The 11370-nt window shown below is 45.3% G+C and overlaps 1 protein-coding gene across 1 annotated transcript in view; it reads left to right on the top strand.

Moving 5' to 3' along the window:
- Nucleotides 1-2942: 2942 nt before the first annotated feature.
- Nucleotides 2943-11370, top strand: part of Col6a5 (collagen type VI alpha 5 chain) — a 100610-nt gene continuing 92182 nt past the window's right edge. The window contains exons 1-2 of the mRNA XM_052730626.1: nt 2943-3009; nt 5263-5994. Of these exons, the coding sequence (XP_052586586.1) occupies nt 2943-3009; nt 5263-5994 (799 nt within the window). The remainder of the gene's footprint in view (nt 3010-5262; nt 5995-11370) is intronic.

The following is an 11370-nucleotide window of genomic DNA, read 5'->3' as shown; positions in this document are numbered from 1 at the left end:
GAGCAGGAGAGCTGACCTCGTTCCCCCTCGATTGCCCCCTACAGTAATTGGGGGAGAGGGCCCTGTACCTCGCCTGGGCAAGACGGTGGAGCTGGCTCCGGTGGTGTGAATGTGAGTGGAGAACTGGCCCGCTCCTTGCTGCAGGCTGCATTGGGTGGGCTGGCCGAGGCAGTGTCACTCTGATGGTGACAATGGGGGAAGCTGTCAGGCTGACCAGTCCAGCTGTCACCCAGGCCCAGGACCCGAGCTGTGAGTTGGCTCACCCCAGCATCCACCTCATCTATGAACTGTTAGAGCACGAAAGGGTAGGAGCCTACAGATCCAAAGCTGCAGGATCTCCACAACACAGGACAAAGGTGGGGTGTCGGGGGAGCCCAGGGAACCTGGGCCCTGATGAGAGCCCTTTGTTGATGGTGTGACAGAGGTCAGAGGCCTCAGATCAGACCGATGACTCATGACAATGAACATTTGTAAGTGTTGCAAGTGAGGATGAAAGGATTAAAGGGTGAAAAGCACAGCTTCCAGGAGGAGATTCTTCTCGTTCTTGTTCTTGTTCTTGTTCTTGTTCTTGTTCTTGTTCTTGTTCTTGTTCTTGTTCTTGTTCTTGTTCTTGTTCTTCTTCTTCTTCTTCTTCTTCTTCTTCTTGTTCTTCTTCTTCTTGTTCTTCTTCTTCTTGTTCTTGTTCTTCTTGTTCTTGTTGTTCTTCTTCTTCTTCTTCTTGTTCTTGTTGTTCTTCTTCTTCTTCTTCTTGTTCTTCTTGTTCTTCTTGTTCTTGTTCTTCTTGTTCTTCTTGTTCTTGTTCTTGTTCTTGTTCTTGTTCTTGTTCTTGTTCTTGTTCTTCTTCTTCTTCTTCTTCTTCTTCTTCTTCTTCTTCTTCTTCTTCTTCTTCTTCTTCTTCTTCTTCTTCTTTTTTTTGTTTTTTTCGAGACAGGGTTTCTCTGTGTAGCTTTGTGCTTTTCCTGGAACTCGCTCTGGAGACCAGGCTGGCCTCGAACTCACAGAGATCCGCCTGGCTCTGCCTCCTGAGTGCTGGGATTAAAGGCGTGTGCTACCGCTGCCCGGCTTGTTCTTGTTCTTCCTGTTCTTGTTCTTCCTGTTCTTGTTCTTCTTGTTTTTGTTCTTCTTGTTCTTCTTGTTCTTGTTCTTGTTCTTGTTCTTGTTCTTGTTCTTCTTCTTCTTCTTCTTCTTCTCCTCCTCCTCTTCCTCCTCCTCCTTCTTTTGTTTTTGGGGGAGTTGCAAGGGCATAGGGTGGATGTGAGGGGATAGAGAAATGGATGGGGTCTGGATGCATGACATGAAATCTGCAAAGAATTAATAGAAGTTAATTTTTCAGGTGATTCCCAGACCCATAAGAACAGTGTTTACAATCGTTTGATGGAGAAAACATGAGGAGTCATCATTAGCTTCTTGGAAAAAGTGATGAGCATAGACAGTTGTCATTGTCAGAATAAGAACAGAGGATAAGCCGGGCAGTGGTGGCGCACGCCTTTAATCCCAGCACTCGGGAGGCAGAGCCAGGCGGATCTCTGTGAGTTCGAGGCCAGCCTGGACTACCAAGTGAGTTCCAGGAAAGGCGCAAAGCTACACAGAGAAACCCTGTCTCGAAAAACCAAAAAAAAAAAAAAAAAAAAAAAAAGAACAGAGGATAAAGCATAGTGAGTGAATAATTTGTGAAGAACAGGCTTTGTGTAAGGATGGTGGTACTGGTGCGAAGAGCCTGAGCATGGTGATCCCCAAATCTGGGGAAACATTCTCGAGCTGCCATGTATCAAGTCACTTTGTGCCTCAGTTTCCCTATCTGTCACATAGCTACAGTAATTCTGAGATGATACTTGTAAAGTGCTGAGGGAGGTTCTTGAGCCACATGCAGGGCTTAACACACATCAACATCTGTTTTCAGCAAATATTCCACATGCTGGATAGATGCTGTATAAATAAACTTGCTTTTTGTTGAAAATAAATACTTCTTTTCAGTATACCATCTTGTGAGTAGTTCCTGGTGTCCAATATTGCATATTGTGGTAGTTTGAATGTAATTGGCCCTCCTAATCTCATAGGGAGTGGTACTATTAAAAGTGTGGCTTTGTTAGAGTGGGCATAGCCTTGTTGAGGGATGAGCTTTTGCTTAAGCTTCACTCAGTGTCATAGTCATTCAACTTCCTGTGGCCTGCAAGATGTAGGACTCTCAGCTACTCCAGCACTACGTCTGCCTGGATGCCTCCATGCTCCCTGTCATGCTAATGGATTGTTGGACCCCAAAGTTTAGGGTCTCGAGTGGGTGCCCCAAGAACCCAGACTCCAGTCCAGTTGATGTAACAGCACGAGGATTTTATTGGCTTCTGTACAGAAGGGCAAACTCTGTTCCTAAGAGCAAGAGCCGCATCTTATCTCAGCCACATGGGTGCTTTTAAAGGAAAAACCCACAAAAGCCACAAGATTATAATTTCCATACAATTTCTTTCACAAGATCATGGTCTGATCACAGAGTGGGTACAGTCACGTCAGCATGTACATTCTTCCTGAAACCTCAAGGGGGTTACCAGGGCGGGAGTGGAGTTTGCACAAAGGTCACAGTGGTCCTTCCTGGAACACCTGCAACTATCCCAGTCACAGTTGAGCACATCTCTTAACAGAAATATTTTTACATTGTTACATTGTTGCAAGGGTGATTGAATAATGGCCGAGTCAGGTGGCCCTTGGAACTAGTTTTCTTTTTAGTTCCTTATTTCCTGGGGCTTGGGGGTGTAAGCCTGAAGGGCTAGGGTCTTTCAGGATTGAACCGCTGATATTGTAAACAAGCCACCTAAATTAAATATTTCCTTTATAAGAGTTGCCATGGTCATAGTGTCTCTTCACAGAAATAAAAACCTTAACTAAGATGCATATAATTCATATTGCAATTTTTCTTTCAGAATATAAGTTAAGCAACCCCCATTAACAGGATGAAGCTCCAGCTAATTGCATTTGTCCTAATCCTCCGGACTGAAACACTGGCAGATCAGAGCCCAGGTACTAGTATATTTTTTGTTCATTATCATTTGGGGAAAATAAATATTTTTATGTTTTATTAAACTTTAATAAAAAGGAATACTTTATTTACTAACAGATCAAAGTATACACCACTTGGTATTAGCCACAGAACATAATATTCAACAGACTTCATCCCTTAAAGGTGGGGAAAGCTATGGGTAAAAAAAAAAAAATCATGTTATGTAGCCCTGGCTAGAAAATCTTTGCTCACTGATTTGCATAACTCTCAACATCTCATATCTGTGAATACAGTAAACCCACTTGTGTATTGAGTAGTTTGAGCCTTATCTTTAGAAATGTTGCAGAAGTGCTGACCAGTGGACAGGCAAGCAGGCACTTGGAAGAAAGCAGGAGAATGCAGCTTTGTTTGCATGGGCTTGGACCCAGGCTAATGCTTTCTAAAGTTGAGCCCCAACCCACAGTTTCTTACAACCTTTATAGGCTGGATAACAGTGTTGAAATCCCTGATGATGTGAGCATCTGAGGGTGGTCTTTGAGGCCTAGCTCCACCAAGGGCAATCTCCGTCATAGTTAGACATGATCACAGGAACAAACACTGTAGGTAGAAGTTCAAACATCCTTTCCTCTGCGAGCTGGATCTGTGGAGGGAGCAGATAGCTGTGGCGATCATTTCTTCCTGCTAATGTTTGCCTTCCTGAGAGGAAGTGGCTCCAACAAGCTTGCAGAACTCAGCATACTAAACTATTTCAGAAGTAAACTTCAATCCACTCTATTCCTCCTTTATCTATAGTTTCTGGGTGTCTTCATTAGGGTTCTGTTCCTGTGATAAAACCCCATTGACTGACATCACCTTGGGGAGGAAAGGTTTATTTAAGCTTACAGTTCCACAGCACCATGTGTCAACTGAGGGAAGTCAGGGGAGGGACACAGGGCAGGAACCTGGACACAGGAGCTGATGGAGAGGCCATGGAAGAGAGCTTCTTAAGGCTTTCTCATAGCCTGCCCAGCCTGCTTTCTTATAGCACCCAGGCCCGCCAGCCTGAGAGTGACACTGTCTACAGTGAGCTGGGCCTTCCCACATCAATCGTTAATCAAGAGAATATTCCACAGGCTTGCCCATGGGCCAGTCTGGTGAGGCAGTTTTTGTTTCAATTAAGATTCCCTGTTCTCAATTCACTCTGGCTTGTTCGGTGTGATGTTGATGTAAAACTAGCCAGCACACTAGGCAAGGATTATTATTAGGCTATCATAATAAAGAATAATAGTTTGATTTTGCTAGATACATATATATAGGTATAATCTATCCATCTCTCTCTCTCTCTCTCTCTCTCTCTCTCTCTCTCTCTCTCTCTCTCTCTCTCTCTCACACACACACACACACACACACACACACACACATTTTCATTCTTCCCCTTTAGTAGGTAGAAGACAAAGAATCCCGTATAGAAAACATAATCCAAGTGTTTCTGTGACTAAACCATTGCCTCTTTCCCCCTTTACAATATGAAATACTCATGCTGAGTATCTCCAATCTGAACATCCCCAGTCTGCGATGTTCAAGATCTCAAATTGAGCCCCAGCCTACCAAAAGATGCAGCTGCATTACAGCCTCTGGCTTTCCCGGAGCTTCTTTGTCAAGAAGCCATACCTATAATTTTTTCCTCTATCCAGTTCTTGGGGATGGTCTATGGCCAATGGTGGACCCACAGGGGAGTTAAAAACTGTCCCCTTTGCCTGTACATGGAGTAGCTCAGCTGCCTTCAGACTAAGCCTGGTGATGCATTGGTGAACTCTCTTTGCTTCATGCCCATGTCTGATCCCGATTCTCTTGTTCTGTGATCCTCAGAAGATTCCATGCACCTAAAATCTTCCTTTACTCTGCTCTTAAATTCTCCAGCCCAAGGCAACTGCTTATTCTGTGCTGTTTCCAAAAATAGTTCTTAGTCCTCAAACCACACTGGAACCTTCTGGGGTGCTACCATGTCATTAATTTTGTAGTACAATATCACAGTTTGGGACTTCAGAAATAAAAAGAAAATCAATTGCCTTCAGAAATAGATTTGAGAAGGAAGAATCTGTTGGCTAACTTAACTAATGTCCCCGTGACATGTCAGGCAAAACAAGTGACTTCTTCTGTTTGACTTCCAGGGAAAAACCATCTTTGGAATTATGATAAAACCATAGGGACACAAGGATGTAGTCTCAAGTGAATAGTGAGGTCTAAAATGTGATGGTGGAAATAAAACTGTACTTGCTGTCTTTATTACGCAGGGCCAGGCCCTGAGTATGCAGATGTGGTGTTTCTGGTAGACAGCTCTGATGACCTGGGGATTAAGTCCTTTCCATTTGTGAGAACTTTTCTCAACAAGCTGATCAGCAGCCTCCCCATAGAGGCCGACAAGTACCGTGTGGCCCTGGCCCAGTACAGCGATGCTCTCCACAACGAGTTCCAGCTGGGCACCTTCAAGAACAGGAACCCCATGCTGAACCACCTGAAGAAGAACTTCGGGTTCATCGGTGGGTCCCTGAAGATAGGGAACGCCCTGCGAGAGGCTCACAGGACCTATTTCTCTGCATCCACAAATGGAAGAGACAGGAAACAGTTCCCCCCAATCCTGGTGGTGCTGGCTTCAGCCGAGTCTGAGGATGATGTGGAAGAGGCTTCAAAGGCCCTGCGGGAAGATGGGGTGAAAGTCATCTCGGTGGGGGTGAAGAAGGCTTCTGAGGAAAACCTGAAGGCCATGGCCACATCCCAGTTCCATTTCAACCTCAGGACTGTCAGAGACCTCAGTTTGTTTGCCCCAAACATGACACAGATCATCAAGGACGTGACTAAGTACAGGGAAGGAACAGATGTGGCCCTTATCACACCTGAAGCACCAACTACACCTGTAGCTCCAGCCACAGCTGCAGCCCCAGCCACACCTGAAGCCCCAGCCACACCTGCAGCCCCAGCCACACCTGAAGCCCCAGCCACAGCTGCAACCAATGCTGATAAGACAGGTAGGGAACCCTTGAAGAGGAGCCCAACCCCCACGGGCACAGTGTATGACCGCCCTTCCCCACGGCAGCTCTCACCTGGTACTCGTGACCAGCTGTATTGAGCTGTTGGGGATTTCCACACGTCAGCCTTTCCTTTGCCTCTGTGTGTGCCGTTTCTCCGGCACCAACCCTTTTGTCTTCCTTTGTCTCCTTTTGACAGAAAAGCTCTCTCATTTCAATCTCAACGCTGCGTTCGTCCTCTCTTGGGAGGCTTTCATTTTAGGTCCCAGCATTCCTTGGGTACATCTTATGACAGCAACATTTCCCATAATTTTCCATCTCTGTTTGTCCCTGTGCTACAGCCATGACCGGGAGTGTCACAGGGCAGAATTGGCAGCTTGTGTTAATCTCTGTACTCTTTGAGCCTAAGACAGTGAGCTGGTGTTTTTTTTTTTTTTAAATTTTTAATTCATTTTACATACCAACCACATATCCCTCTCTCATCCTTCCTCTCACTCACCCCACTTTCCTCCCCCCATCCCTCATCCCCTCCTCCAACAGGGTAAGTTCTCCCATGGTAGGACAGCTGAACCTGGTACATTCAGTTGAGGCAGGACCAAGCACCTCTCCGCTTTATCAGGGGTGAGTAAGGTGTCCAACCATAGGGATAATGGAATCCAGAAAGCCGGCTCATGCACCAGGAACAGATCCTGATCCCACTGCCAGGGGCCCCTCAAACACCCAGCTACACAACTGTCTCCTGTATGCAGAGGGTCTAGTCTGGTCCTATGCAGATTCCACAGTAGTCGGTCTAAAGTTTGTGAGTTCTTTTGAGCTTGGTTCAGTTGTCTCTGTAGATTTCCCCATCATGATCTTGACCCTCCTTGCTCATCTAATTCCTCTTCCCTCTCTTCAACTGGACTCATGAAGCTCAGCCTGGGACATGGTTGTGGATCTCTGCATCTGCTTCCATCAGTTACTGGATGAAGGCTCTATAATGGCAGTTAGGGTATTCACCAATCTGATTACCAGGGTAGGCCAGTTCAGGCACCTTTACCACTGTTGCTAGTAGTCTAATCTGGGGTCGTTTTTTGTGGATTCCTGGGAATTTTCCTAGCACCAGGTTTCTTCCTTACCCCATAATGTCTCCCTCTATCAAGATATCTTGTTCATTGCTCTCCCACTCTGTCCCTCCCCAAAACTGACCATCCCGTTCCCTCATGTTCTTAACCCTCATTCCCTACCCTCTATTGCCCCCTCTCACCCCTAGTTTACTCCTCTGTTTCCCCTTCCCAAGGTGATCCATGTGTCCCTCTTAGGGTCTTCCTTGTTTCCTAGCTTCTCTGGAGCTGTGGGTTGTAGTCTGGTTATCCTTTGCTTTACATCTAGTATCCTCTTATGAGTTAGTATATACCATGTTTGTCTTTCTGAGTCTGTGTTAACTCACTCAGGATGATATTTTCTAGTTTTATCCATTTGCCTGCAAATTTCATGATGTCATTGTTTTTTACAGCTGAGAAATACTCCATTGTATACATGTACCATATTTTCTTTATCCATTCTTTGGTTGAGGGGCATCTAGGTTGTTTCCAGTTTTGGCTATTACAAATAATGCTGCTATGAACATAGTTGAGCAAGTGTCCTTGTGGTATGATTGAAAATGCCTTGGGTATATGCCCAAGAGTGGTATCATTGGGTCTTGAGGTAGATTGATTCCCAATTTTCTGAGAAACCACCATACTGATTTCCAAAGTGGCTGTACAAGTTTGCACTCCCACCAACAGTGGAGGAGTGTTCCCCTTGCTCCACAACCTCTCCAACAAAAGCTGTCACCAGTGTTTTTGATCTTAGCCATTCTGACAGGTGTAAGATGATATCTCAGAGTCATTTTGATTTGCATTTCCCTGATGAGTAAGGATGTTGAGCAATTCCTTAAATGTCTTTCAGTCATTTAGGAATCTTCTGTTGAGAATTCTCTGTTTAGATTTGTAGCCCATTTTTAAATTGGATTGTTTGGTATTTTGCGGTCTAGTTTCTTGAGTTTTTATATATTTTGGAGATCAGTTCTCTGTCAGATGTGGGGTTGGTGAAGATTTTTCCCATTCTGTAGGCTGTTGGTTTCTTATTATGAATAAGTGAAAATCTGACTATCATAGGCACCAGAAACCCATCTAGATGGTTCCTTTTTCTTCATATTTCTGGCGATGTGAGGCTGATGAGCAGTAATTCAGTAAGTGCCAGTCAGCCAGCATATTGCAGCTAGCATATCCCACCCAATAGGAGTGAGGACTGTGAATGAGAGGCTTGTCAACAAATGCTCATGCTTTGTGCCACACAGGCAGCACAGGGGTGACTCGGCTGGTCAGAGGTGTGGTGGGCTGTGATCTTGGGCTTGTGTATGCCTAGTGGCATAGCCTTTCCTGCACTATTTGAGTATGTCTCTAATGAGTACCAGTGTCTGCTCCAGACAAAAGGCACTTGTTACTTCTCCAGCCATGTAGTCAGTCATTCTATGGTGATAGCTTTCACATTTATAATTAAATATTTCACATTTTCATATATCTAACATTAGGATGTGTTTCTGTGGTGCATCAGTTGTGCTTTTAGGAGACTCTGAAGTGCTGCTATTAAGTAATGATGTCTCTCCCAGAAGAATATATCTTTGAACTGGGGAAATACTGGAAATATTTATTGAAGGCTTATAGGTATGATTGAGAGCCAACTGGAAGCAGCTCAAGTTGAATTGGCTCAGTGTCTCCCTCACTTATGTAATTCAAGGCCTCAGCCCTTACCTTTCCTATGTGAAATTCTCCCATTTACTTTTCTGAGGACTCCAAGCACATTTCATGGGACTGCTCTTTTCTGTAAGATCCCACCATCCATGATGACCCCCAAGCACATCTCATGGGACTGCTCCTTTCTGTAAGACCCCACCATCCATGCTGACCCCCAAGCACATCTCATGGGACTGTTCCTTTGTCTAAGACCCCATCATCCATGCTGATGTCTACTGCATTGAGAGCTACTGGGGATCAGCATTTACCCCAGCTGTCACAGTGTGTCCTTAGGGAGGGGTGATGACCCCAGTCATTGCAGCATGTCCTTAGGTGGGTTCTGATTTCTATCCCAGAAGCCACCTCTGTTAGCTTCCAGCTTCCAGCTGGCAGGTGCCTGCTCTGCCTTTCCTTCAGCTCCCAGGAAGCCCGGGTATTTCATATAGAAACACACAGGACCTCTCTTCATTGACTTTGATTCTTGATTTCCTTGGCCGGAAGAGGAAATGCTAATGCCCCATTAGCTGACATCTTCTTCTTGAAGGATGCTTTACTTGTGTCTTAGGTGAGTTTTCTATGATGATTTCAAAGCAGAATACCCTGAGTCCAGTAGTCACTGGAGAGGTGGTCCTAGAGAGCATCAGTTAACAAACAAGAGAAATAGGAGGCTGCATGTACAGGCACAGAGTTGGTGATGAAGCAAATGAGCCAGTCAGCTCTAGGCAGGTGTATAGCAAGAATGCTGCACTGGTGAGAAGCCTGGCCACGTCTTTGGAGTACTGTAGGAGAATCCTCAGCTGAGTGGACTTCCCTGGCTGCTCTCCGACTCTTAGTCTGGTCTCTCAGGGACAATGGAGCTCTGTCACCTTTTAGGGGCCCCATGCACTGATCACACTTCTTTTACTCTTTCTTATAGTACAAGACAGGATATTGCTTGGAAGGACCCCATCTTTGCCTTCTGGAAGTTTAAGCAAGGGCTGTCATCAGTAAGGTCTGAGTTTAAAGTATGGCTGGATTGCTTAGGACCTTGGGTAATTTTCTTAACCTGGGAGCATCTGTTCCCTTCCTTGTAAAGTCAGGAAAATGATGTCTGTTGTCAAACAATGGCGAAGTGACTTGTGTGACTTTTGTTTATTGCTATTGATAATAACAGCTGTTGGCAAATAAATGGTGGCTTGAGTAGGTCATGCCGGGAGTTTGGCTTAGCCAGTGGTGTGGGATTCTGTGTGAGGTTTATGAGACTAAGTTTTAATTAATTCTCTACAGATATTCTTGTTCTCACACCAGGTACCCGACACTAGAGGGCCAGAGATAAGTAAGACACGTTTTCTGTCTTCTGGGGTCAGAGAAGCTAATGGGTAGCTCTTGGCAAGATTAAGCTTGTCTCGTGACTCTGCTTTGCACAGGCATGATTCATCCACTCGTGTTTGGAGTAGGTGTTTGCTGTGAATATGGTGACTTTGCCTTAGATCAGATTCTTCCAAACAACTGCTCATGTGACATCTCCTCTCAGATGCTCAATGCTATGTGAAATCTAGCATGTCTGAGATGGAACTCTTGGATCCTACTTGTAACTCATTCCCACTGTCTCAGAAGGACACACTGCCACCATCCATTCAGATGTGCAAACCCTAAACCAGGAGTTTCCCCTTCTTCTCCTGCTGCTCTACCTTCCCGTTGTTATCCTGTTTAGAGTCAGCATTTCCTTCCTGGACCAGGGCAGTTGTTTGTTGTAACCTGGAATTCATTATTTCCCTTCAGCACCTGGAGTGATGCTGAGAAATTTAAAACAGGTCATGTGACTTCCGGGTGCTCTGGCCCTGCTTCCCTCTGACCTCATCATCATTGTTTCTCCTGCTGGCTCTAGCCACTGTGTAGTTCTTGCTTGTCCCCACCTTTTGCTATCCTTTCTACTAGAATTTCTCTTTCTTCCGAATTTCCTATGATTGGATCCTACACTCACATTTCATCCAAATGTGATCCTTTCAGAGAGGCCTCCTACCCTGACTTCACATCTCACGTAGGTTAAAGTCTCTCCCCCAACCACACCACCAGGAGAGTCAATCAGGCCACCTGCTTTGTTTTCTTTGTGGCAGTTATCACCACTTGGAAGAATAGAATTTGGCCACCATGGAGTGTGAGTTTGTTGAGGTCAGAAATGTGTCTGCCAATTCATCCCCACATGTCACAGTGTGAGGATGGTAGTGATGAAGGTAGCGGCAGCCATGATGGTCACATTGCTGGTCCATGGTGGGTGTGGGGACCATGGTGGAGGTGGTCATAGTGGTGGAGGTAATGGAGTTGAGCTTCATGTATTGGTAGTGATGATGGTTGTGCCGGTGACTGTGGTCACACTACCGGTGGGAAGTATACTGTCCATGAAGACGGTTATTGTAGGCATGGTCACAGAGATGACAGTGGCAGTGGTGGCCGTAGCATGTGGCAGGAAAATTGCTAAGTAGAGAAGAAAGAGTTCACACGAAGCCTCTGAATTCAATGACCTTGCCAGACTTATTCAGAATTTTGATCTTTTGTTTACTAAGAGGAAGCAATTGTAACTGGGTCTGGTAATTCCATCCATTTTCATTAGTGCCTTAGCAATCCTTGAAGCACCCTCCACTCT

This window comes from Peromyscus californicus, unplaced genomic scaffold, assembly GCF_007827085.1.
Source record: "Peromyscus californicus insignis strain IS unplaced genomic scaffold, ASM782708v3 Scaffold_11__1_contigs__length_118956290, whole genome shotgun sequence".
Taxonomy (NCBI): domain Eukaryota; kingdom Metazoa; phylum Chordata; class Mammalia; order Rodentia; family Cricetidae; genus Peromyscus; species Peromyscus californicus.
Note: the sequence above shows the minus strand (reverse complement) of the source record. Positions and strands in the feature narration are given on the sequence as shown.